The 27,722-nt window shown below is 37.4% G+C and overlaps 1 protein-coding gene across 1 annotated transcript in view; it reads left to right on the forward strand.

The window, feature by feature from the left end:
* Positions 1-8,634: 8,634 nt before the first annotated feature.
* The window catches only part of CD247 (CD247 molecule), a 46,391-nt gene continuing 27,303 nt past the window's right edge, over positions 8,635-27,722 (forward strand). Inside the window, exon 1 of the mRNA XM_032220141.1 lies at positions 8,635-8,786. Coding sequence (XP_032076032.1) covers positions 8,729-8,786 — 58 coding nt within the window. The 5' untranslated portion in view covers positions 8,635-8,728. The remainder of the gene's footprint in view (positions 8,787-27,722) is intronic.

The following is a 27,722-nucleotide window of genomic DNA, read 5'->3' on the forward strand; positions in this document are numbered from 1 at the left end:
TTTCTTATAGATGACCTGTTTTTGTGTGTCTGTGTTTGTAAAGGGAGCAAATCAACCAGACCTTTTAAAAAAAGGTAAGATATGGTACAAATTCTGGCTGAAACAAAATAAATCTGAAATGCACAGGATGTCTTTCAAGAACAATGAGGGAATTAAGCATTTTAAAGTTTTTAATATTTTTCTTGCCATTCTTTGATAATCTATTTGCCTGGGGTTTTTTTTGTTCACTTATTCAATTTATAAGGTGCCTCAAATTATTGTTGAAGTGATTTAGATGATATGTACCAGAGTAAAACAATAAAACAAGTAGAAGAACATCTATAAATAACTAAAAAACTATACATTACTGAGGAAGGAATCTCCATGAACACCAAAGAATATTGCATTAACACTAAATAGGCAAACAAGTCACTCTACCTCAGAGTCTGCTGAGAAAACCACATTTTTTTAGGTTTCCTGAATGATGGCTGAATAAGGAGAGTATAGACCTCAGAGGAGATGCTATTCCACAGATCAGGAATCGACTGAAAATATTTTTCAGACTTTCAAGGTACTCCAGCTCAATAATAGAAATGTTAACATTCAATGAATATGGGCTATAATAACAGGTTTTTGAAAACCTATCAGCATTTCCCCCCCTTTTATCCTCTACCAAATAAAATTAAGGTGCAGCAATCTTGAGTTTCTCTCTCTTCTTTTCCTGTTTTCCCAAGCTAAGCTCACACTTTCCTAACAGTTGCTGTCAATTTTCTTCAAAGCTGTCTATCTACTTCGCCTACACTGAGGTGTCTTAGATTAACAATTTTAATGAAGGGACCTGCATCACGCCGGTTGTACTAGAATTAATAGAAAAGGCAGATGTAATAGCATTGAGGCAGTTCCACAAATAACCAGACCCTGAAACATGGAAGAGTTTTCTGTATGATTACTCATACCCTTGAATTTCATCTGAAAGCTAATAGGCAACCATTCAGCTTTCAGATGAAATTCAAAGGTATGAGTAGTCTTATATAAACATAAACTTTTTTGAGTGTTGATTCTGTCATGTTAGTCTGATCTAACTGGTCCTCAGATACATAAAAGGATGTGTTCCATATGGGCCCCATTAATTTTTATTCATTTATTTCTGGAATTCTTATGCCACCCGTCTTAGTGATACAGTGACTCTGGGTAGCTTACAATGGGATAAAAAGTAAAAAAAAAAATTCTACCTGATAATTAAAACATGGCGACATGTTTAAATATTTGAGTTAAAATTCTTGATTTAATATGAAGTATGTTTGTTGACTGTGGAAGAGAAGCACGAAAGTCTTTTTGTAACCAACTGATACACTTTCTACAGCATGTAAAGAAAGAGTGTGTTTGTTTTAAATTAAAAATAAAAAAATTATAAAAAAGTTAAAAAAAAGTTCTACCAGATAATTAAAATTAGAGGAATTAAATAGAAAAGCTAAAAACCAAGATGACGGGCAATCTGGATAGGGATCTTCTTTGCCCAATCAGCCATCCAATGTACCAGGCCCTTTTGAGGCCCCAGGCCAAATAGTTTTCAAATTTTTCTGGAAGACCAGGAGTTTGGGAGATGGACCTCGCCTCCAATGGGAGAATATTCCAGAGGGCGGGCCAAATAAATTTTGCTGCCATCATATATGTAAAGAAAAGTTGAGGAAAATTCTTACTCAGAAGTGTGGTTTCCCTGAGAAGTGAAGATTGAGTTTGTTTGAGAGCACCTTGCTACAAGAAAAAGAAAATGAAACGGTGATGCATTTGTACCTTTATTAGCAACTTGATTTGGCAAAATGAATAAACAAAACTTTTTATTATACCATACCATCCTACACACTCCTTTCTCAGGTTTATATGCCATACATCTCATGAAATAGACTGATCCACAAAACCAAATCCATGAAATTGACTTTTCTTCAGTACCACAAGACACTGCTATTTTTGTTCACAAATACTAGACTAGAGCAACTACCTCTCAGGAAAAACTAAAGTAGGTGGCTAGCTAGTGGCTTATTTGTTTGTTGTTTTGTCAGGAGTGGATCTTCTGAAATACAGAGATATAGAATTAGTGTCAGGTCTCTTCCATGAAAAAAAATGCTACAACGTGGGCGTGAGATAATCCCTTTACAAAGCAATAATATCTCTCTGGCAGCAAATGTAGAATTTCTAGGAGATTAGTGCATTGAACCTAATAAGAACTGAATGAAACTTTCTGTAAAGGGAAACCTTCACAGATAGTGAGTCAGGTTTGGCTGGGACCTCAATTGAAATCCTGATTTAGGTAATCAAAAGTTTTATTTTCATGTACAACCTGTTAGTCCTTGAGAGATCATTGATGAGAGAAACTATAAGTGTTAGTTTTACTTCTGCTCCTTGGGACTTAAAAATAATTTTGGCTACATACAATCCATGTTCTATTGGAGTCTTTGTGGATTTGTTCTCTCCCTCTACTAATTTTTATACATGTTTTCTTCCTCTTCTCAGATGACAAAGGCCTTCATATTGTCTTCCATTAATATCAAGTAGCCTGAGAAAATCTGCTGCAAAGGCAATTGGTTAATTCCTAATTGCAGAGTGTTGATTCTGGATTCATTGTCTGGGGCAACAACAGATGAGTTATTTATAACTGTAACTTGGTTCTGCCAAAGACTTGGTTTTTTAGCAGTCATGTACTTCCTGTAAAGTCTTTAAACTTGTGATTGCCGTTAACCCAAACAAGCACACCTCACAAGACTTGAAATGCAAACAAGTTCTCTCAAAATTGCAATAAATTGTATTTATATTAATAAAGTTTATTCTAATTTAGATATGCCATAAAATTAAAATATAGACTTTATGCAGAGAGAAGATTTTATAACCAACACAAATTCATGTATTTATTTCTAATCTAGGAACAGTTTCCAAATTAATTTACATTCTCTGTCAGATGTATCCTTGAGACACAATTCTAGATAGCAAAGTAGATCTCCCTAACTCAGTATATTTTGTGGGAAATATACATGGTTTCATAAAGTTTAATAAAAATATAAGTTGAATTGTGATTTCAACTTTTAAGATTAGTTTTATTCACATATGATCATTTTTCAATTTTTTTGAGATTTACAATATTATTACATTTTAAGAAAGAATGATGCAACCCAATCACTTCCTTTATAACAATTTTTTGACGATAAACTATCTAATTTAGCAATCAGAAGTGGGATAATATACTAATGAAAAAACTTATCAATTGTATCTAAATATAATATTTGATAGAAATGCAATGCATTGATATTCCCATTGTTACCTATCCATTATTGCATCTAAATTATGCATCTATTTAATTATATAGTTTTTGACATATAGTATTTAGATGAATGCTTTGATTTGTGTTTTGCATGTTGTTTATTCTGGGTTAAAGAGAAAAGAAATATATTTTTTCCCTGTATTAGATTTTTCTTTTCAAGAATATAATTCATGGTATGAACTTTAGCTACTATACTTTTAAATAAATGGACTAAACACAGGACTTGGATTAGGGTGAATGGAGCCCCTTCACTGGATGTCTTTCTTTTGAGTGGCCAGATGTTACTTTTTAATGTATTTTGTGTTTTTATCTTGGTTTTCTGGTATATTTTCTGAATCATCCAGAATTGGTTTGGGTGGTGCCTAATACAAATAAAAGACCATATTTGTCAGAGAATAAGACGCACCTTAGTTTTGGGGGAGGAAAATAGGAAAAAAATTCTGCCTACCAGGTATTCATCTGGCTAGTGTCCTTGGTATGGTCAGCTTCAGGACATAAGTTTGCTGGTTTTGAGCGTGCGTGTGCGTGCGCACTTTTTATCCCCTGGTTGGGGATAAAAAAACAGCTTCTAAAGCACAGCTGATTGTCGGAGAGAGAAGCAATGAGAAAAGCAGGCAAAGCATCGAAGGTGGCTTCACTCATTAGCGCCTCATTAGGGCTGAAAAAAATCTTCAAAAAAGCTGCAGAGTATAAGGTACACCCAAATTTTTATCCTCTTTTAGGGGGGGGGGGGAATGTGTCTTATACTCTGAATAATAATAATAATAATAATAATAATAATAATAATAATAATAATAATAATAACAACAGGCCACAGTTGAATTCTGGAAAGAATTGTGGGAAAATGCAAAGGACTACAACAAGGAAGCAAAGTGGATACATGACTTTGAGAAAAGCATTGGCAACAAACAAATGCAAGTATTAGAAATAACAACTGAGATGGTCAAAAATCGAGTTAAAAAGGTAAAGAATTGGACATCACCTGGAAAGGACCAATTACATGGTTTCTGGCTCAAATATCTGACCAGTTTACATGCAATATTGGCCAGGCAACTGAATGAAATTTTACAAAAGGGCCAAATTGATGAATGGTTGACAACTGGAAAAACATACTTGATTCAGAAAGATGCAACTAAAGGAACAACACCTGAAAACTACAGACCAATAACATGCTTGCCAACAACCTTCAAATTACTCACAGGCATTATTGCAGATAACATGATGGATTATTTGGAAACAAACAACATCTTGCCAGTAGAGCAAAAAGGCAACAAAAGAAGGAGCAGGGGCACAAAAGATCAGCTTCTAATTGATAAAATGATATTAGAAAATTGTAAGAACAGAAAAACGAACTTGAATATGGTCTGGATTGATTACAAAAAGGCATTTGACTCACTGCCACATAGTTGGATCATAAAATGCTTAGAAACAACTGGCATTAGCAAAAATATTACATCCTTTACTGAAAAGGCGATGAAACAATGGAGAACTGAGTTGGCAGTAGGGAATGAGATCTATGGAATGGTTAATATCAAGCGAGGAATTTTCCAGGGTGATTCACTTTCACCTCTTCTCTTCATCATCGCAATGATCCCACTATCAGTAATCTTAAAAAAAATGAAATTAGGCTACCAAACAGCCAAAGAAGCTGAAAAAATTTCACATTTACTATATATGGATGATTTGAAACTCTATGGAAAGTCAGAAATAGAAATCCAATCATTGACAAACACAGTCCGAGTATTCAGCACCGATATTTCAATGCAGTTTGGCATGGAAAAATGCGCCACTGTATCCATAAAAAGGGGCAAAATCACTGCATGTGAGGGAATTGAAATGCCCAATGGCCAATTAATTAAATGCAAAGAAAATGAAGCCTACAAATACTTAGGCATTCTGCAGTTGGATAACATCAAGCATGGAGAAATAAAAACTATTGTCAGGCGAGAGTACACCAACAGAGTTAGGAAAATTTTTAAATCTAAATTGAATGGTGGAAATACAATCAAGGCCATAAATACCTGGGCAATACCAGTTATAAGATACACAGCTGGTATAGTTAACTGGACACAAGCTGATTTGGACCTTTTGGACCGAAAAACCAGGAAACTAATGACAATGCACTACAGTTTACATCCACGTGGTGATACTGATAGACTATACCTGCCCCGAAAATCAGGTGGCAGAGGATTATTACAAGTGAAGCAAACAGTTGAAGAAGAAAAACATGGACTGGCTGATTATTTAAAAGAAAGTCAAGAACATCTATTAATCGAAGTAAAGAACAAAAATCTACTGAAGGCCCAACAGACGAAACAAGAATACAGAAAAGATGTGATAAAATCAAGAATGGAGAGTTGGCAGAACAAAGCACTGCATGGCCAATTTCTGGAAAAAATAAAAGATAAAGTGGACAGTGAACAAACTTGGTTATGGTTAACAACAGGTACATTAAAGAAAGAAACAGAGTCACTAATCCTGGCTGCACAAGAACAAGCTATCCGCACAAATGCCATTAAGGCCAAAATCGAAAAATCCTCTGATGATGCCAAATGCAGACTTTGCAAAGAAGCTGATGAAACTGTTGATCACATACTCAGCTGCTGTAAAAAAATCACGCAGACTGATTATAAATTGCGGCACAATTCAGTAGCACAAATGATCCATTGGAATTTGTGCAAAAATTATAATATTAAAACAGCAACAAACTGGTGGGAACATCAGCCTGAAAAAGTCACCGAAAATCAGATGGCCAAGATCTTGTGGGATTTCCGTATACAAACCGACAAAATACTGGCGCATAATACACCAGACATCACACTGGTTGAGAAAAATAAGGTCACAATCATAGACATCGCAATACCAGGTGATAGCAGGGTCGCCGAGAAGGAACATGAAAAAATCGCAAGATACCAGGACTTAAAAATCGAAATTCAATGACTATGGCACAAACCAGCAGTGATAATTCCAGTGGTAATTGGCACACTGGGTGCTATTCCAAAAGCACTGGAATTACATTTAAAACAGTTAAAAATTGACAAAATCACCATCAGTCAAATGCAAAAAGCCGCACTGCTTGGATCTGCACGCATATTACGAAAATACGTTACGACGTCCTAGGCCCCTGGGTGGGGCCCGACCAGTAACCAATGCCAAATCCGGCGAAACAACTGGCCGCTGTGATACAATTGTATAATAATAATAATAATAATAATAATAATAATAATAATAATAATAATAATAATAATAATAATAATAAATGGAACAATTTATGTCCTGCAACAATATATTTAACACCAGCAAACAATTTCTGCCTACCCCAGGGCCTTGGGAAGGACTAGATAAGTGGACAAAAGTGCCAAATTTAGTTTAAACATCTGGCTAACTGAAACCTATCATAATAATCTCTTCATAGGTTTATAGTTATTAATTAGACCAAAATGTTAACATCCTAATCTTAATACACACAAACTTTAATTCCCCCCCATTTTTTTTAACATATAGATAATAAGCATTTAATTTCCAATCTGGTATATTATTGAAGTGTGGATGGAAACTGAAATGTGCTCCATTTGTTCCTCTGATGCTGGAAGTTTCTTTATGCATGTGTTGGTCTATGCGCATGGGCAAACATATATACTAATTTAATATATTTTATACCAATAGAAAAAAGAAGTGTTTTTATTTTCAGAATAATAGTTTAGTCACTTTTTAATGTTGCTCTACCAAATGTTGATTAAGTACAATTTCAAATGACTATAGTAAATCAAATCATCATGTACAGCTGCAAGTTTCATGTACCTTTCCTCCAACCATGTTCCACAATTAACAACTGCATAAAAGATACAGGTAGTATTGCAATCCTGTAATTAATCTGCTATTTTCCAAATCTGGTCCATTCTGAATGTGAGTATTAACATCCATAATCGCCCGCCATAATACGATCTAGCTAGATTTGTAAAAGTATGAAATTCCAAACAGAGAGAGAAGCTTACATAGTAATTAAGAGGATAAGAGAGAACGGAATCAGAACAAAGAAAACTTGCTCCTAGGTATCTGCTCTCTGGAAAGAATAGGTGGAAGTAGGCCACCCAGAACCTTCTCTGTAGAAAGGGGAAGGAAGAAACTTTACAGCTTAGATCCACACCTCTCCAAGCTCCAGGTCGACATCTTAGCCGGAATTGTCCCACAAGTTTATTTCAAAGGGAGTTTACTGATTAAATGTAGTAATATGCTTGGATTTTTTTATATCTATCAATATTATCTCTAGATTTTGTGTTCTTTGCACTTGTTCAATGAATTGTGCATTTTGGCTTTATGCAACTTGGGAGAAAATCAGAAGGCTGAGCTCAGCTTCTCTAGCCTTCACACCTTCCAAAGCTGGATCCTGAATCGCTTTTTGGACAACAAGTGCCATCTTGTGTAATCAAATGCAACATCCACGTCCAAGTGGAAGTTTTTCATGTCTGTGTTTATTGTATCTTGTCAGTTTGCTTCTGCCTTTCACATCTATATTATATATATAGGCGATGTGGGCAGTGGAGTGAGGTGCTGCTCATAGAATATTGCTGTACCACAGTCGGCGTTTCTTCCGCATTTTCTCTGATAATGGAATGGTGGTAATTTGCTTCCAAAGTGTATCATTGATGACATGGTCACCTAATGACCAACAAACTATGTGCATGGCATATAATGCTCAATGCATTGGTGACTGGCCAGTAGTCAGCATTATATAGCGCTGCTGGGTGCACTGTTGTCTCCTACACCTTGGATTTTAGACAGATTGGCATGTGTTGATCACAGAGCACACTAGTGATCTCCTTCCACCGGAACCATGCTTTGTTCACTCTCGATGCTCCCGTCACTTTGCAGACGGGATCCTAGGTAATGGAAGGAGTTGGTCTTCACTAGATTGTCACTGCTGACTTGTATGGTGGTGGTGCTTGGGCTGGTCTCTAACTATTCAGTCTTTTTGACGTTGAGGTGAAGGGCAAATTGGCAAAGGCAATTGTTCCTTAGTTGAGATAATATCCATAACAATGTTGAAGCTTGATGAACATCAACTTTCACAGGAAAGCTTTCAGAAAGACTGACAGTGCATTTCATGTGACAGCTGGCACTGAAATTTGGAGATTGCATAAAATACCATTTTGCTGGAGTTCAATCTGCTGCAAACTTTAACGATCATTGATCATTCCAGATATACATGTTTGTAGCCCTTAATTGCATTTTCTGATGGTAGAGCAAAAGAGTGTGTATTTCAACTTTATTGCCAGCAGGTGGTTTCTGAAAGATCTCAGTGGGCTTTGTACTTCCTGTGAAGGCAGGCAGAAGAACAAAGCCTTCTCTCTTGTCTTTTCCTTGTCCTGCTATCTGTTCAATTGTGGTCTCCAGCCTTCTTCTTCATCCCCAACTGGCTTACAACCTTGGGGGGAAATGAAGCTGAAAGGAATACTTACCAATGCCATCCTTCAGGCTCTGCTCCCAGTTGCAGGTAAGACAGGCTTTTTATATTCTAAGAAACTATTCTAAAAAGTTATCTTCCCCGAAATGGACGAAAGCGCAAGCTTCTCTTGCATGTCATAGTCTCCTTGTACCAGGAAGGAAATCTCTGTGTAAACTTTTAGTTACGTCTCCTTGTTAAAAATCAGCTACACATTTTGTTCAAATTCCATCACCTTGGATCAGTGCTTTTCATAAAGCTTTATCACCTAATGAAAAGAAGAGCTAGGCTGGCAGATGGATTAAAAAAATTTTTTTTTAATGTCCTCTGCTTTTGGCCTCGAAGCCATGTCAGCTGCTTCTATTTGCAAACAATGTTGGACTAAAAAGGGTATCTTTTGGCAATGCTGTCTACCTACTAATAGTGCACTGCTCCAGCAGAATTTTCTAGTAGTGTTATTCATGAGGGATAGACTATCCATAGGCGTCAATGGGAATGTCATGTCTTATATTTGATCAGGGAAATGTCACGTTGCGACTTATATGGCCTTACTGTTACTCAAAATATGCACCTCTCACTTCTTAGAAATCAGTTGATTATGATGGTGTTGTCTCAGGCATATAATGTATTAATCAATGTAGCACTTGGAGGTTTACAAAAAATAGAACATACTTATATTAGGGATGAATAAAAAGAATGAACAAATAATATTTTGCAGATTTAGACTAAGTACTATATAGACTTATAAGTACTGAACATAGTGAGAATAACTTTGGAAAAAGAAATAAATCTCATTTTTAAACACTACGTACTTCTGTGATGCAACATTAGCATTTCAGTGGTTGAAATCCAATGGATACATCTTGAATAATCCCAGTGGACATGATGGATTTTTTTGAATAAATATTCCTAAATTTTAGAAACTTGTTAAATTAGATAAAAGATCATAGATGTATTAATTTGTTTTAAAAATTAGTCAGAAAATCTTATTTAAATTTCATTTGCAGACTATTAAGTTTTAACTAGTCATCTTCTTCATAAGAGAGCTGGATAACATTTAAAACCAACAGAAGTTAAAGGGGTCAAATTTTATTCTTTTCATGAGCAACATTATACAGAAGATACATGCAAACATCTTGTGTTCTGTATTAGTATGTCCTGAAAGCAAAGAAAACAAAATGCAGCTTTGAGCCTTCTGGATCCCATCACATGCAAACATGTTAACTTTTTACCTATTCTAAGAAAGATTAATCTTATTGTATGTGTACATGTTGAATTGTATCATTGCAAATGGTAAAATGCTCATTTTACAGTAAGTAAAACACAAATACACATTCTCTCTCTCTCTCTCATGATTTTCTGAATTGCAACATAATGCCCACTTAATCCAAGGCTCATATCAGTCCAAAAGTGAAGAAGAAAATATAATAGCAAGAAGAAATGGAATATATTTCCATCAATACATTATGCCTTTTATCTATGTATTGTAATAATTTGGGTACTGTTGTTCTGCAATTAAAAAGTCAGCTTTTGAATTTCTAGTTTTCTAAGATTAAATGTTATTAGTCCTGCTTACTAAAATTATTGATTAAAATTATATCGACAAGTCTTGAAAACTATTGCGCCTTAAAGGATAGGCTTTGGATACATCTACCTGACGCAGCTTTGTTCACAATCAGCAGATAGGTTTTCAAATACTTTGGCCCTCTAAGCATCAAAGCAATATCATATGCAAACCTTTTGGAAAGAAAATATAAAATGTTTGACTTCAAAGATGCGTTCTGCTGAAATACACCTTCAGTCTACAGTGATATAGCTGCAGAGAGAAGAATATAAACATAGTGTTGTGTGATAAACTTTAGTTCAGATGGTGTCTTTCAACTTTGCCAAGTATCTTTCTCATTGATAACCAACTATTAAGCAAAAGTTATATATATCACTTATTAAAATTGATCTTAATATATAATAAATTGCTAAATATATTTTTTATGGAAGTAGTTCCTGATCATAAGAAAAAATAAGCTTTGAAGACAACACAGTGTTGACATAGATGTCTATATAAGTATTGTATGCTACCTGTAACCATGTAATTCACTAATAATGTATGTACACAATAATGTTCCTTAGTTAAAAAAATACCCTATAATTGCAAGGATGTGAAGTATTTTTCAGCATAGTCATATTCATTAATTTACAATCTTTGTGGAATATTGGGCGTATTAGATATATACATAACTAATTACTTTTATTTCAGCAAGACAATAGTTGTCTTTCGTAGGCTGGCTGTACTGGGTTTTCTAAATGAACATAAAATCTTGATAGTCTTGTATGTGGTGTACATATAATTGATAGGATTAGCCGTACTATTAGAACAAAATGGCCATTTCCAACAGCTGATTTTGGATACCATAAAAAAGCAGGAAATTATTGATTATGGTATTGTATTTTTATTGACAAGGACGATGAGTAACATTTATGTTCTTTTGCTTTATGAAATGCCAAAATAATTTGACATTCTTTAGGTATGAGGTGTGTGTGTGTGAGAGAGAGGGGGGGAGGGAGGGAGAGGGAGAGAGAAATTCACAGATACACAGATAGAGATTACTATTCAAAAGGTTTGGGATTAATTTAATAATTTATTATACAAGGTTATGTATCTGAGCTTGAATGTCTGCCTGGGGAAGTCTCCTCTTTTCTGCATTGTATTGGCATTTCTGCAGATCAGGATTAACACTTTTATGTGCTCTCCTCTGCTACCAGGATCTTTGTGTGATTTGACTGCAGGAGAGGAAGAGAGGGAATTTTGAACTGCCCTCCTAGCCCTACTTTTAGTAGCTCTCTTAACCCACCTGCAGATGTTCTGCTTTATATACAATATATGATTGCCTGTTACCCCCAGTGTTCTATTTAAACTTTTATTTCGAGAACAAAAGTAGAGAAAATACTGAAAGGTGTTTTGATTATTTGAATTAATTTTAAACAATTCAGGCAATTCCTACCTAATACTTATTCCAGATGTAAGCTACCATAACCTCTTTTGCACACGACCATGTAAAAGTGGCTGCTTTTGTAAATGATACCGTAGATTTAAATTTTATAAAACTGATTCATGCCACACAAGAAGATCAATTAAGTTTAGGTATCTGTTAAAAATCTCATAACTTTATTTTTCTTTGAGAAAAGTGTTCCTTCAGTTGTGTTTTTCGCTTAGATCTAAAAATGAATGCTGGAAAAAGATAACACAAAAATAAGCCCTATTAAACTTCATAGGGATTGCAGTTTAGTGTACATTTCTTATATACAAATATCTCACAAGAAAAGCATGATAGTTTCTGAATTCGTTAGTGCCTCAAAAAAAAAAAGGAAAAACAATGGGCTTCATTAAATTTATTTTCAATTATCAATGTGATCTATTATGCATTCTTCTCTGCTCAAATATGTATTTAGAAATGAAACATTCTTTGTATTTTGTTTCAGTCCTCAAAATTAGCCAATTAAAAATAATTGTCTTAAATCCTAAGGATTATAAGATATAGAATCTATTTCTCATTGAATATTCATTGTATAACCTAAATTTCTACCTCATTTAAAATCTTCTTTGTACTTAATAAAACAGAATACATTCCATGAGGAAGTACAGGTCAAGAGGAAAATTAAATGCTCAACAATTATGAATTAAGTATATAGATTTATCAAAAGCTAAAATGAACCAGAGAAAGTAATATCTTTAATGTTTTAAGCCTACGTCTCTCTCTAACCCTCTTTCCATATAATATTAAGATTGATTTTAGTTTTCTGTATTTAAAACCATTTTTGACAAGTTTCTAAATAGAGACTGTTTGGATTTACATATGTCTATTTTACTGCTGATTTTGAAATGGGAATTTATTTGAATTTTAGCAACAGCATTTGAATGTTTGTGAATGTACAGCCTTCTCCAACCTAATATCCTTTAGTTCAGAGGTGGGTTCCTACCAGTTCGCACCTATTCGGTAGAACCGGTTCGTCAAATCTATCGAACCGGTTAGAAGAGGTTCCACCAGTGGACCCGCAAAGCAGGCCACACCTACAGAAGAGGTTCCAAAAAATTTTGAAACCCACCACTGTTTTAGTTGTGTTTGGATTACAGCTTGCAGAATTTTAAGTCTTAGCTGGCGTAGTGTGATTATTATCTCTGCATTCTTGAATGCTTGTCCAGTTAGTACATTGGTGATTTACATCCCAGAAAAGCAGAGCTTATTGTGTGGAAGGGCACCATGAATTTTACATTAGGCTGAATCATGTTGACCAACACTTTCTATGTTACAGGATGGATTTGGTTTGAAGAAACAACCAAACAATAATGAAGTGCAATCAGTTAGGAGAAATAAGTCTCTTTAAAAGGGGATTGATATGCATTATTTTAATATAGCAATAATTATTTTTAAGTAACACAAATATGAGTACATAATTGTGCTGATCTTATGACTGCTGAGATTTTAAAACATTATAGAGAATTCTGATTAAATGTTTTGTTCAAAACCTATTATTTTGATTTGCAATTTAGAATATAAGTTAGCAATTATATTGGGTATTAGTATTATCATAAAAGATTTTTTATTCAGAATTCTTCTTTGTGACATTCCATAGAATACTACTGGTTTACTCCAATCATTTTGATATAAGAAACTCCTCACCTCCTTGAAGTGTTTAAGAAAATCTTACAATTTTCAGTAGAGTTTATCTGTAATGATTGTAAAATCATTCCAGTTTTAAAAGGTAAATAGATAATGCACACGGATACTGTAAAATTCTTATGGCATGTTATCTTACTACAGATAGTCTCTTTTAATGCCACAGAGACCATTTGCAATCATAGTGGTGATGAAAAAGTAACTTTACGACCAATACCTCTATTTATTACCTTTGTAATTATGTGTCAGTTAGTATGCATTGTCTTGACCCATTTTTGTCTCCCCACACAGAAAGATTGCCTAAACCAGCAAGCTCTTTCTGAGCAGCTATTCTCCACTGTGTAATGCATTCCTAAAAAGTGCTAACTGCAAATTAACAAGTTCAGCTGTCTGATCTTAATTACAGCAATAGATCACAAGACTGTGCTATCAGCTGCTGCCTGAAATTGACAAGACCCTAATAAGATTCACACTCAAGGTTTTCTTTTGCCTTTTAAGCAGCTGGTGGCTCATAGTCATCGGTGTCCTAGGGTTAGCACATTCTTTTTGATATGTGTTCTTTATTCTGTGCCTGCTTACTCTCTTGTAATCCCTTCCTCTCCAAAGAAGGTAACTACAAACATCATTTCTTTTCTTGCTAATTAACCCAGTGCAGGGTGAGCATTCCAAAGACTGTGGGAATGTGGAAAAAGACCTATAAGATTTCCCCTTTTTTCCAGCTTCTTTGTGAGTTGAGTTCCAGAATGCTTTGCCACCATTTGGGCTCAGTAGGCTGTTTTGAGATCAATCCTTCTGATGTCATAAAGCAAAGAAACTGAAGTAAAATTGTAACCAGAGTCACAGCCCTGTGAATTTTCACTCAGTGACTGCTTTGCATAACTATGTAGGTCTAAACCCCAAATATAGTTGCTAAATAAGGGTTACCTGTTTGCTGCTCACTTACTATTTTCTTTTAAAAACTATTGTATATCATTACAGTTTTTATTGATTGGCCAAAGGTCATAATAAAAAAAAAATTCAATTATTTCTAACAGACCTTATTGATAGGAGGTCAGTTTTATACAGCATTTTAAAAAAATCATAAAACAGTCATAAACAAATAATAGAAATGCAATCCATATCAATTCATCCAAAATGTAAAAAAATATAGTTTTTGTTTTTCTTTAGCAGTAGGCAATCAAAATAAGCAACCAGATTTAACAAGAGATAAGAATAAAGCAACAGACAATAAGAAATGAATCCCCATTTTTAACAATAATTTATTGGACAACTATTTTACAAATTAAAAAGTCAATAGCTAAAATTAATATTGTTGCTGGATTATGAAAATTGAAAGAAACATTACTTTTAATCTTGTTAGGAAAGCAATGAAAACTATCATTATCTTATTTTAGGTAAACTTATTTTAGCAAATTTTATAAACTTGGTTTTGCGGAAATCAGTTATATTTACAGGTTGTCCTTGACTTACAACAGTTCACTGAGGGACTGTTCGAAGTTACAACAGCACTGAAAAAAGTGCCATGACCATTTTCCCACACTGATGACTGTTGCAGCAACTCCATGGTCACATGATTTACATTTGAATGCTTGATAACTGACTCACATTGATGATGGTTGCAATGCCCAAGGGTCATTGTAACCTGACAAAGTCAATGAGAAAACCGGATTCACTTAACAATCATGTTACTGATTTAGCAGCAGTGATTCACTTAACAACTATGGCAAGAAAAGTCATAAAATGGGGCAAAACTCACTTAACAAATGTCTCATTTAACAACGGAAATTGTGGTTGTAACTCGAGGACTGGATAGATTTTTCAATTTAGGTTTACCATGTTGTATAACATTATGATTTAGTGTGATATATGAACCATCTGGATCCATGATGGTGAACCTTTGGCACGTGTGCCAGAAGTGGCATGCGGAGCCATGTTGCCTGGCATGCTCGGCATTGCCCATTCCTCTTCTGGATTTCTGACGTGCATGCGCGCATGATGATAAGCTGGTTTTTGTGTGTGTGGCGGTGCCGGAAACTAGAAGAGCTGGTCTTCCATTTTCCAGCATGAGCATGCATGCCGGTCACTAACCGGAAGTCTAGATGGCCAGCGCGTATGCTCCCACCAGAAACCAGAAGTGCATTTTCTGGTATGCACATGCCCCCTGGACAGCTCCTCTTCTGGGTTGCGCCCCAGACGAGCGAGCACACACCCTTTTTGGCACTCAGCCATCACTGATCTAGGTTCTCTTTATTGTTCTGAGGGTTAAAATGGGCAATAATGGAGCTATGGCATCTATTTGCAACTGAAATTTTGGGCTCAATTGTGGTTATAAGTTGAGGACTAGCTGTATTTAACACAACCTAAATTCAGTTTCTTGGGTTATATTTCATATAAATTTCTCTGGAATTTCTCTAATTCTTTTTAGACATTTTTCTTAAGAGACATGGGAGGCTAGACTGACAGGAATACTGTATTTTTTGGAGTATAAGATGCATCAGAGTATAAGACGCACCAAGGTTTTGAAGAGGCAAATAAAAAAAAAAGTGTGTGCACTCTGCGAACCTCTCCAAAACGGCTCATTTTTCGTTAAAATGGGCCCGTTATTTTAAAAGGGCATGAATAGCCCTTACGAGGCTTGTAGAGTGTTCCTGGAGAGGTAGGGGAACAAAAAACAAGCAAAAAACGTCCCATTTTCGCAAAAATGGGACTGTTTTTTGTCAAAAAAAGAGCATTAGGAAGCTTATAGAGTACTCCTGGGGGCAGGGGGGAGGGCAAGCTATGCATGGCCATTTTGGTGAAGGGGTGGGGTTTCAGGAGGCAAAAATGCTGTATTCAGTATATAAGACGCACCCAGATTTTCAGCCTCTTTTTTGAGGGAAAAGGGTATGTCGTATACTCTGAAAAATACGGTAGTTCATATATTGTACAGGTAGTCCTTGACTTACAACTGTTCATTACTGAATGTTCAAAGTTACAACGGCACTGAAAAAAGTGACATGATCATTTTTCATAGTTACGACCTTTGCAGCATCCCCATGATTACATAATCAAAATTCAGATGCTTGGCAACTGGTTCCAATGTATGATGGCTGCAGTTTCCTGGGATCACGTGATCCCCTTTTGCAACCTTCCAACAAGCAAAGGGGAAGCCAGATTCACTTCACAACCCGGTTACTAACTTATCAACTGCAGTGATTCACTTAACAACTATGGCACGAAAGGTCATATAGTGTGCCCAAACTCACTTAACAAATGTCTCACTTAACAACAGAAATTGTGTTTGTAATTGTGGTCATAACAACAGAAATTGTGGTCGTAACTACCTGGATACATGATTCAATTTAGGTTTACCATGTTATATAACATCATGGTTTAGTGTGATCTATGAACCGTCTAGATTCTCTTTATTAATCAGAAAGTTAAAATGGGCAAGAATGGAGTTATGGCAACTATTTGTAATAAATGAAAATTAAATCTGGGCTTTGTTTTTCCTATTTTTAAAACCAGTGACTAATAACATAATTATACTCCGGTCAACTGAAACAGAGGTGGCAGTAATCTCTAGTTTTAATTTTGCTATTGAACTATAATTCCCAACCACCTTCCCCATTTTGAGGGCTCTAGGCTTTTCAGCACTAGGGTAAAACATGCTACCTTTATAACTGAGGAATTGGGGCTATTTATACATTCATGGGTTGCATTAATAGTTCTTTAAAGATGATAAATTTCTAAATTGCTTGATATTTTTCACATATAGCAAAACCACAGTTTTGATAGACGAGATCCCTTCATCAGATCTATGTAGTACAAGCAATTAAACATGATGATGAAAGCTATATGTAACATTTCTTGTAATGTTCATTATACTAGGCATTTTAGAGAAAAACTGCTAAATATTAATTTCAATTTATTTTTGCTTTCTTTTCAAATGAAGCTAATTTACTTACATCTAATCACTATTTGATTCAAATCCTTTGAAAATAAAATATATTGAGAAAAGAATATTTAATGGATCTGTTAATGAATAGAGAATTTTCAGTCATATTGTTATTGACCAATAACAAATGATGTAGAAACTTGACAGAGAAATGTGCATTTTACCTTTAGATATTATCTAAAACAGGGTGTCAAACCTGTGTTGCATGGCGTCATCACGTGACGTATCACGACTTCTTCCACTTTGACAGTTTGACAGTTCTGATTTAAAGTAATAAAATTTCATGCAAGAGATTATAAAAGCTGAAAGGCAAATGTAATAAATATATGAATATACTTTATTTTTTTCTTTTTGCAAAACACTTTAGTATAAGGCTGTAAAGCATGGGTGTCCAATCTTTGGCTTGCCTGGGCTGCATTGAGTGAAGAGAAATTGTCTTGGATTGCATGTAAAATATATAATATAGTTGATGAGTATGAATAACAAATTCCTTTTAAAAAACTACCGTGTTTCCCCCAAAATACGACATATCCTGATAATAAGGCCATGCCACATTTTTCTGGTGGGCAAAAATATAAGCCCTCCCCCACAAATAAGCCCCCTGGACAACCCCCCCTCCACCTCCGACCAGGCAGAGCGCCGCTCGCCAACTTAGCAGTATCCCGAAGGTGCCAACCCACAGGAACCGGGGGGTGGCAAAGGTGATCGTGTTGCTTGCCGCCTTTGGGATACTGCTAGGTTGGTGAGCAGCACTGTGCCCAGCTGAAGAGGGGGGTTGCTGGGCTGCTGGTCTCTTGTGAGCGGGCTCCCAAAGAACCAGGGCACCTCTGCTACCGCCGCCGCCATCCCAGCATGGCTTTTTTGGCAGCTTCCAAATTGAGTCTTCCGGCAGTGGTCGCTCTGGGCGTATGCTCTATGGTTGTGGACTGGCTATTGGCAGAGCGTACAACAATAGAGCATATGCCCAGAGGGCCACTGCCAGAAGACTCAGTTTGGAAGTCACCGAAAAAGCCATGCTGGGATGGCAGTGGCAGCAGTGGCGGCAACGGAGGTGCCGTGGCTCTGCAGGGAGAGCTGGGCCAGGGCATCATGAGGCTGGGAGGTGCATGAGCGGGAGCAGAACAGCCACTCATGCAACCCCCCTCTCCAGCTGTGCAGAGTGCCATTCACTGGCACTTTGAAGGTGCCAAGCCATAGGAGCTGGGTGGTGGTGAACAGGTGCTCCCGTGGCTTGGCGATACCCCTAGGTCAGTGAATGGCACTGTGCCTGGCTGGGAAGGGGGTTTGCCAGGTGGCTGCTCGTGAGCTTGGTCGCTTCATGGCTGTTGTGTTGCACTGCTGCGACAGTGCAACACAGCCATTCAGCCATTCGGCTGTGCCCGGCTCTTTGGGAGCCCCTTGCAAGAGAGCAGCTGCCCTGCAACCCCAAAACAATAAACCCTCCCCTCATAATAAGGCCAAGCCATATTTTGTGTGTAAAAAGAAAATAGGACCCTGTCTTATTTTCAGAGAAACACAGTATTTATATTACAATCTTGTGGGGGCAGCATTACTAACTGTCTAAGATCGCATGTAGCCTGGTCTAAAGCATCTCTTATAGGAGAGAAATATTCCTGCAAGGCCAATTTGAATTTAACTAGTGGAGTTCCTTGGAAAGGTTACAAGTCTAATATTTTAAGGGCCTGATTTATTACAGTAAGAAACCATGAAAATATATGTTGCAATAATTGTAGTATTTTCTCACACTATAAGGATTGTGAGAGAAATGAATAATAAATGTCTGGCTAGCTGTTCCCTGCTTTCATCAAGCATTTAATCAGAATTGCACGAAAGAGACATTTATAGAAACTCTTCTTAGCATACATAATTTTGCTAAAATTATATATAATGGCAAAAAGTTGGCAAATGTATAGTGAAATGAAACCATGAACTAGACCATGGTTCCAATATTTGCTGTTAAATTTCATTATAAATGCAGCGGAATTTTGCCCCTGAAATATGTGTTTGGGGGTTCGAGTAGCCTCTGGAACAAATTTGGCATTCCCACAGAAGAAAAATATATGATTGCATAATCATTCATGTACCAGTGTCTATAAGTGATTTTTTTTTTAATTCATGCAATATTTTCCCAAGCAGATTCCAGAGTTATTTAAGCAATAAAAATTGAAAAACTGTAAATAAAATAATAGTAAAATATATACAAGGAAATACATCAAAACTCTGCATGTTTTGAAAATGATGTAGAAAAAGTCATTTGGAACTCACAGGACAGTGGTGGGTTCCGGATCCCGGTGCAACCAGTATGGTGCAACAGGGCCGGGCGTCTACCACATGCACGCACGCATGCGTACTTACCACCCGTGATGCTCCAGCTGCTCGGAGGAGCATCGAACAGGCGCCATACCCTCAATGCACATGTGCGGAAGCCCCGGTCGGCTCAAATACTGGTAAGGATGGGCGGGGAGGGTTCCTCCAGAGCACCGTACCGGAACGGTGCCTGATGCTCTCAGAAGGCACCGGTACACCAATACCGGGGCATTCCGGTTGTATCCCACCACTGTCTCAGGAGTACAAGCACAGTAGCTTTATAAAGCTGCCTTATCTCTTTTTATGCTTACTTATGAGCAATACTTACTGTAACTACTCATAAATAAGTAAACATTGGGGCTTATTCTTAGGTAGGTACTGGAAATAGAAATTCACAATCTTGTATATTTCTTATAATTGGTTTCCACATGTCATCTATTTGTTGGTGCAGTTCACATTTGTGTAGTGATTTGCAATATGCACACTAAGCAGTGAGAAAAAATTACCCAGGTCATATGCTGTTTTTACAATAAAAAGGTCAATTTCCCCCCTCCTTCCTTTACTTCATTCTTTGTTTACTGAGACTTCTGTATAGGTGTCTCTGGCTACTTTCCTCAAGAGTCAGTGGAAAATATTTGTTTCTATAATAAACTCTATTATAGAAAATGGATGACAAACTGTATTGTCATTTCAACTGAAGCCACCCACACTTACCTAGTTAATCTAGGATTAGCCTGTTTATTATTTCATACCAGCTTTGTCCACTTAGGAGGTTGTTTTCTTAGTTTCATTTAATGATTATGTTAGAATTGAGGTGAGGTAGAGACTATCCATTGACAGAAGTGTCTGCTGGAAATCTTTTGAAAACAGCAAAAATAATGGGAATTCTGCTCAATAAACTAGGGAGCTCTGTTAAGTGAAGGTTTTATTTAGATGAGTTTACATTTGTAATTATTACCTACACCCGTCTCATCCTGGAGCTGTATTACCTCTTTAACTGTTCTGCATTTATCCTTTTGCTTCAATTCCCATAAGGAGGTAGATGCCAACATCAAGTCTTTTTATTAATTTTGAAATGAGTGATGTTGTACTTTAAAATATCAAGTGCTGCAAAGAAAAATATAGTTAGTCAAAACCAGATTCAAATAGAAATATGCTGTATGGACATTGTGTAGCTCTGTTCCAGCATAACAATAACATTTATATTTTCTCGCTAGCTTGTACTATAATTATGAACTTTCAGTAGGGTAATAGGGTAATGTTAAATTGTGTCTGATTCTTGATGATTGCCTCGACGAGTCCTAGCAGTTTGCTTGGCAAGGTTTTTAAGAAGTGGTTTGCCACTGCCTCCTACCTAGGTTTCAGAGAAAGTGATTGGGTGAAGGTTGCCCATGTATTTTGTACAGTGCAGGACTAGAATTCACAGTCTTCTGGTTTTTAGCTTGAGATGCCTTAACCATAAGGTGACCAGACGTCCCAATTCTCGCGGGACAAGCACGCTTTTGCACAATTTTTCCCGTGTCCCGGAGCATTCTTAAAAAGTCCCGGTTTTTGTGACCGGACCCGGAAGTAAGCCTGCCCCGTCCCCAGCCCTGTATACCCGTCCCAGCCGGCTGGTATTTTGTCCCTTCTGTCTCCCCGTTGCTCAGAAAAGCAACTCTGGGAAGGTCCTTTGCTAGCAGGCAAGTTCTAGGACGCCTGCCGCCACCAAAGGACCTTCCAGGAGTTGCTTTTCTGAGCAACGGGGAGACAGAAGGGACGCAATCTCCCTTCATTCTCCCTCTGCCTCATTCACTTGTTCGGGCAGCAGAGAACGAAAGAAAATTGCATAGCCGAGGACAAAGGAGCCTGCAGCCTCCTTCATTCAAACATTCAGGCAGCGGGGATGGGGGGGCCTTTCTCGCACGCCTTCTTTCTCTGAAACCGTGCCGGATTTAGCAAACCGGGCAGCGTGTGCCCTTGGGATTGTGCAACAGCCGAAGATCGCCTGGTTAAAAAGGAGGAAGAGGAGGCTCCACTAGTCCGGAGCCCATCCGCGGGGGCAGGGATCCCCCCCCACACACACAGGGAGGGAGGAGAGACAGAGAGAGAGACAGAGAGAGACAGACACACACAGAGAATGACAGAGAGAGAGAGACAGAGAGAGGGAGGGAGGGAGATAGAGGCAAAGAGCCACACAGAGAGTGAGAGACAAACAGATACAGAGAGAGAGAGAGAGAGAGAGAGAGAGAGAGAGAGAGAGAGAAAGGAGGGAGTGTTTATGCACAGAAGGGAGATTTAAAACTTCCGAGTGAATCCAGGAAGACGGAAGAGATGGAGGACTGGCTTTTCGCTCCGATTTCTGAGCCCCCAGATGTTAGTGACAGAGGAGGAGGAGGAGGACAAAGGAAGAGGTTGCATTTTTGTCAGGCTGAAAGCCCTGTGGCGTTTTAAAGAAGTCCCATTCTTTTTTTTTAAGCACGAAAGGAAAAATCTGCAAAAAGCCCGGGGAAATGTTCCTTGCAAAGCATCATGGTCACAGAGAATGCAAATGAAGATGCTTATCTCCCCGCCCGGCTCGGAGTCACGCTGAGTCCCATTCAGAGGGCGGAGGGACGCTGTGCTTTTTTTTGTTTTGTTTATGTTCTCACAACCATGCAAAGGTGGGTTTTGTGCTACAAGGATCTTTCTTTCTTTCTTTCCCTGTCTGCGGTTCCGATTGCAGTTGCTTCGGTTTAAAGCACCGTTTCTCATTCCTTGCAAAACTGGGGCAGGGCTGCCTCTCCTTGCAGCACTCTCGGTTGCAAAATGTTCCCCTGATTTGGTTTATAAGTTCGCAGCAAGGCAATCCAACAAATAGGAAAGTTTTAATAAGACTTTCTGAGTTTATTTGGTCTCTGCTGCCACCCAAGGAGGGAGGGGAAGGAGAGGAAGGAAGGAGGGATGGGGAAGGAAAAGAAGAAGAGAGGGGGGGAAGAAGATGCAAGGAGAAAAGATGGAAGGAAGGAGAAAGAAGGAGGAAGGAGAAGGAGAAAGATGGAAGAAGAAAGGAAGAAAAAGAAGAAGGGAGGGAGAAAAGAGGGAAGGAGGTAGGAAGAAAAGGGGAAGAGAGGGAAAGATCAGAAAGACAAAGAGGATGAAGTTTATAGGTAAGAGGAAGGAAGGAAGAAAGAAAAAGGGAGGGAGAGCGGAAAGAAGAAAAGATGGAACTAGAAAGGAAAGAAGGGAGGGAGGGAGGAAAGGGGAAGACAGGGAAAGAGCAGAAAGACAGAGAAGGTGAAGGTAGATAGGCAGAAGGAAGGAAGAAGGAAGAAATAGGAAGGAGGGAAGGTGAAAGGGTGGAAGGAGGAAGGAACAGAAGCGAAGAGGAAGAGAGAAATGGAAAGAGCAGAAAGACAGAGAAGATAGATAGGCAAAAGAAATGAAGCTGAAAGAATGGAAGGAGGAAGGAAGAGAAAAGGAGGAAGGGAGTGAGTGAGGAAAGAAGAGAGGATGGAAGGAGAAAGGAAGGAAGAGAGGGAAAGAGCAGAAGACGGATAAAGTGAAGGTAGATAAGCAAGAGGAATGAAGGAAGAAGTGAGGTGTCTCGAGGAGGGGGAAAACATTTAGTGACCAAAGTTACAATGGCATTGAAAAAAGTGACTGATGACCATTTTTCACACTTAGCGACTGTTGCGACCATTTTTCACACTTAGCGACCATTGCAGCATCCTCATGGTCACATGATCAAAATTTTGTTTGGCAACAGATTCGTATTTATGATGGTTTCAGTGTCCTGGGGTCATATAATCGCCTTGTGTGACCTTTTGACAAAATATAAAATTTTTAATCAAACGCCCCCCCCCCCCCCCCCCGGTCAACGGTGTCCCTCTTTATCAATCTGAAAATCTGGTCACCTTACTTAACCACTACACCAAGCTTGGTCTCAGTGTTTGTTTAAGATAATGTAATCACTGAATATTAATTTTTACAATATTTTTGCTGGTTAAGTTAAGCTAACTATCTGTTAAAAGTATAATTCTCAGCTGTCCTATCCTTCAAACAGCTATAAGGTATTTTAAGAGGTATTGTGCTAATAAAAATATGCGGTGAAATTATAATGCAACCACATCTTCAGGTTTAATGGAATGGAATCTTTCTTTGGTCCAGTGTGATTAGACACGTAAGGAATGTGTCTTCGCTGCAGAAGCTGTCAGTGTACATGCAAAGCAACAGAGTAATAATAATCATAATAATAATGATGCTAATAAGAAGGGCTAGTAGAGAAGATGAGAAGGATAATAATAATACTACAGCCATATAACATGGGTGAATATACTTAGACAGAAGACAGAACTGAAAGGATTAGGTGTTCAGCAGAATGATGGCATAAGGGAAATCTGTCTTTATTTTTCAGGTCATGGTAGTCTACAATATGCTAGAGCCATTATTTAATCGTCAAGAGAATCTCTATTTGCTTGGGAAGCTGGGATGATGGATCATGGTATTATATTCTGACTATTGGTCATTTGTTACTCTATATAACTACCACTCATAAAATGCACTGGGGGGTGGTGGTGTCGCATTTCAAAGTAGTTTATATTATCTTATAGCTCCATTAATTAATGTATGATTCAAGGATGCTGTAATTATTTTTCAGATTCTATATTTAGCTGCTAAGTGCAACAGCTATTTGAATTTCACCAATGCAGACCTTCTGATATCCTGGCCTCCGTGTGCTTTTCTGTCCTTTCCAAATGCAGATCTCTTTATTTGCAGATTTTGCTCTCTGATCTTGCTTGCACCTGCAGCTGCATATTGTCCCTTCAACTCTTTTTTGATACACACAATATATCTCCTACCCGGAACATAAATGCAACACCACCTGTGCAAAACTAAAAAGCAGCAGTCATTGGAAGCATTTTTAATACTTTCTAGGAGGAATTCTGTCTATCTTTTGAAAAGGTTGAATAAGTCCTTTATGTCACATACATACCTTGAAGTATTTTGCCAAAACAAAGCCATCCTTTTGTCTAACAAATGTAATGGTGGCTATTAATGTACCAAGTTGAAAATCTCAATGGAATTAATGAGACATCTAAAAATTATGTACTGGTGTTGTACACAATGCACAAAATAGCTGCAAAGGATGACATTAGGATAGAAACATATTTACTAAATAAAGCTGTTTAGATAGAAATAAATAAATAAATAAATATGCTAGAATTATTCCAATTCAGAAATGTTTTTTCTATAAGTGCCTTCTATGTGGTGTAATACATTGTAAGTTGGGGCTCTTTCTGTCTCTGTTATTATTCGTTGCTTGTTGATTGTATGCTGCTTCCTGAGTCCTGCTAATTGAAAATGCTTATCCATTCTGTCATTGGCCCTTATGGCTATGTTGTTATTTTTAGAGCCAGTTGAATTTCATTTTTAAAAATATCTGGCTACGGTTCAGTATTCAAACCATTGATTTGGGGATCTTTCTATATAAATCTTCCATTTATTTATGTTACTTCTTTTTATGTCTTTTTCTCCAATTGGTTCATTATTTAATACATTATATATTTAATTATTATTTATAATTCTAATTCATTAGAACAGAATAGAATAGAATTCTTTATTGGCCAAGTGTGATTGGACACACAAGAAATCTTTGGTGCATATCTCTCAGTGTACATTGTACCTTAACTGAGAGAGAATGACTAATCCAAAATCACCCAGCTGGCTTTCATTTCTAAGCCAAGAACTCAATTTCCTGATTTCTAGCACAGCAATTTTTCCACTGTATCAAACCGGCTCCGGATTACCATCTAAATCATTTATTGAGCCACTTTTTCCTAAAAGATTATCTTGATTTTTAAATTTTTCTTACATCATTATCTTTTCCATTTAATTATTATACCATATATGCTTTGCTTATTTAGATATACCAGAACTTTGTGTGCTTGCCTTTCATACACCAAGATTTCCTAGCATATTCCAGATGCTAGCTTACTCCCAATTTATCATTTCAACTGCTGTTCATTAGTATGACTTGTTTTACAGGTCTGTCACAAGTCTTCCAAGTCATGATAGAGTCATTCACCTTCCACAGTATCTGCATGTACATGTACTTGGATAATGGTAATGTTGCTTGGATTCCTGTTAGATATCTACTTGATATTACGATAATTTATTTGTTTGTTTTTAACATTTATACAGCCACCCATCTTTCATTCACTTTTGCGTCACTCTCAATCAAAAATTAAGTATCTGAATATGATCCGAATACCCAATTTTGGAAACTATAACAGAGTACGGGCTTTGACATCCTTAAAAAAAAATATAGGTATCGTATTTTTTGGAATATAAGACACACCGGAGTATAAGACATATCAAGGTTTTAAAGAGGTAAATTAAAAAAAAAAGTTTTTGCCTTCTGCAGACCTCCCAAACCCTCTGCACACCTCATTTTTTGTGGAAAATGGGGCATGCAGAGAGTTTGAGAGGCCTACAAATTGGGGGCTGCCCCCCCCAAAACAAGCAAAAATCATCCATTTTTTGCAAAAACGGATCCTTTTCCCCCCCCAAAAAGGGCATTCATAACCTTTAGGATGCTTGTATAGTGTTCTTGGGGGCTGGGGGGGAGCAAAAAACGGCCATTGTTAGCTTGTTTTTGCCCTCCCCAGCCCCCTGGAGCACTTTGCAGGCCTCCCAAGCCCTCTGCACATCTATTTCTGTGAGGGGGCAAGGTTTCAGGAGGTCAAAAATGCTGTATTCAGTGTATAAGACACACCCAGATTTTCACCCTCTTTTTTTGGAGAAAAAGGTGCGTCTTATACTGTGAAAAATACGGTACTTAATTTCTCTGATTTTTTTTGAATGTTATAGAAAGCCTGATCCTCCTGTATCTTACCTCCTGTACCCCAAATGTCAATGCTGAATCTTGACATTTCTGCTGGGACAATATCAGGTTTGTTTTGATTCAGGTACGGGTAATATACATCTTTGCAGCACTGAGCTTCCTTTTTGCCTCTGACCACATCAGCAGATACTGTAGATATTCTTTCATTTTAAATCCAGCCACATCATAACCTCTAGCACGTCTCACATTTGCCCCTGCTCTTCTCTAGTAGCTTGTTGAATGCTGCTCATTTTCCAGTATGATGTTGTCATTGTTCTGGGTGTGAATGCCCATTTGGTTTTAATTATAGAATATATTTGGGTGAGTTATAATTTATTTGTGGTATGAATCATATTTAGCATGATCCCTTATCTATAGTTGACCCTTTTTGTGTATTTTTCTGACAGTGTAGCTCTTAGTGGCATTGAGATATACAAATCCACCTTCATTACTACAAAGTAATAATCCATGCTGGGCTCCTCCAGAGTTATAAAGCAGATTTGATACGTATTGATATACTTTGTGGATGATTCGGAGTAAAAAGAAAATACTGTTTTAACTTTGGTACAGCCTTAGGTGCAACTTCTAGAATGGCTTCTCACATTGTGCGAAAATCTGGATACCGAGCATGATATCTAATATAGTTCATATGTGCCCATAGACATTCCTCCTGGTACTTCTCAGGTTTTATGACTTACCTGATGTTTTTTAAAAATTCTTTTTTTGTTTTTTTACATTAGCAAATTAGCAAGTTCCAATTTAAAGTGGTAGGGTGGTGGCTCAGTGGCTAAGACGCTGAGCTAGTCGATCAGAAAGGTCGGCACTTCAGCAGGTTGAATCCCTAGCACCGTGTAATGGAGTGAGCTCTCGTTACTTGTCCCAGCTTCTGCCAACCTCGCAGTTTGAAAGCATGTAAAAATGCAAGTAGGAAAATAGGGACCACCTTTGTTGGGAACGTAACAGCGTTCTGTGCGCCTTCAGCATTTAGTCATGCTGCCCATATAACCACTGAGACATCTTCGGACAGTACTGTCTCTTTGGCTTTGAAACAATGAGCACCACCCTCTAAAGTCAGGAACGACTAGCACATATGTGCGAGGGGAACCTTTACTTTTAACTTAAGGTGGTAAGAATCTATAACCCAATTCTTAGGATGTCTGGCCCTTTATTCATAAAAAAATGGAACCATAGATGTAGAGAGAACTTGGAGTTTAGAAGAAGTGAGG

The sequence above is a fragment of the Thamnophis elegans genome, chromosome 6 (genome assembly GCF_009769535.1).
Source record: "Thamnophis elegans isolate rThaEle1 chromosome 6, rThaEle1.pri, whole genome shotgun sequence".
Taxonomy (NCBI): Eukaryota; Metazoa; Chordata; class Lepidosauria; order Squamata; family Colubridae; genus Thamnophis; species Thamnophis elegans.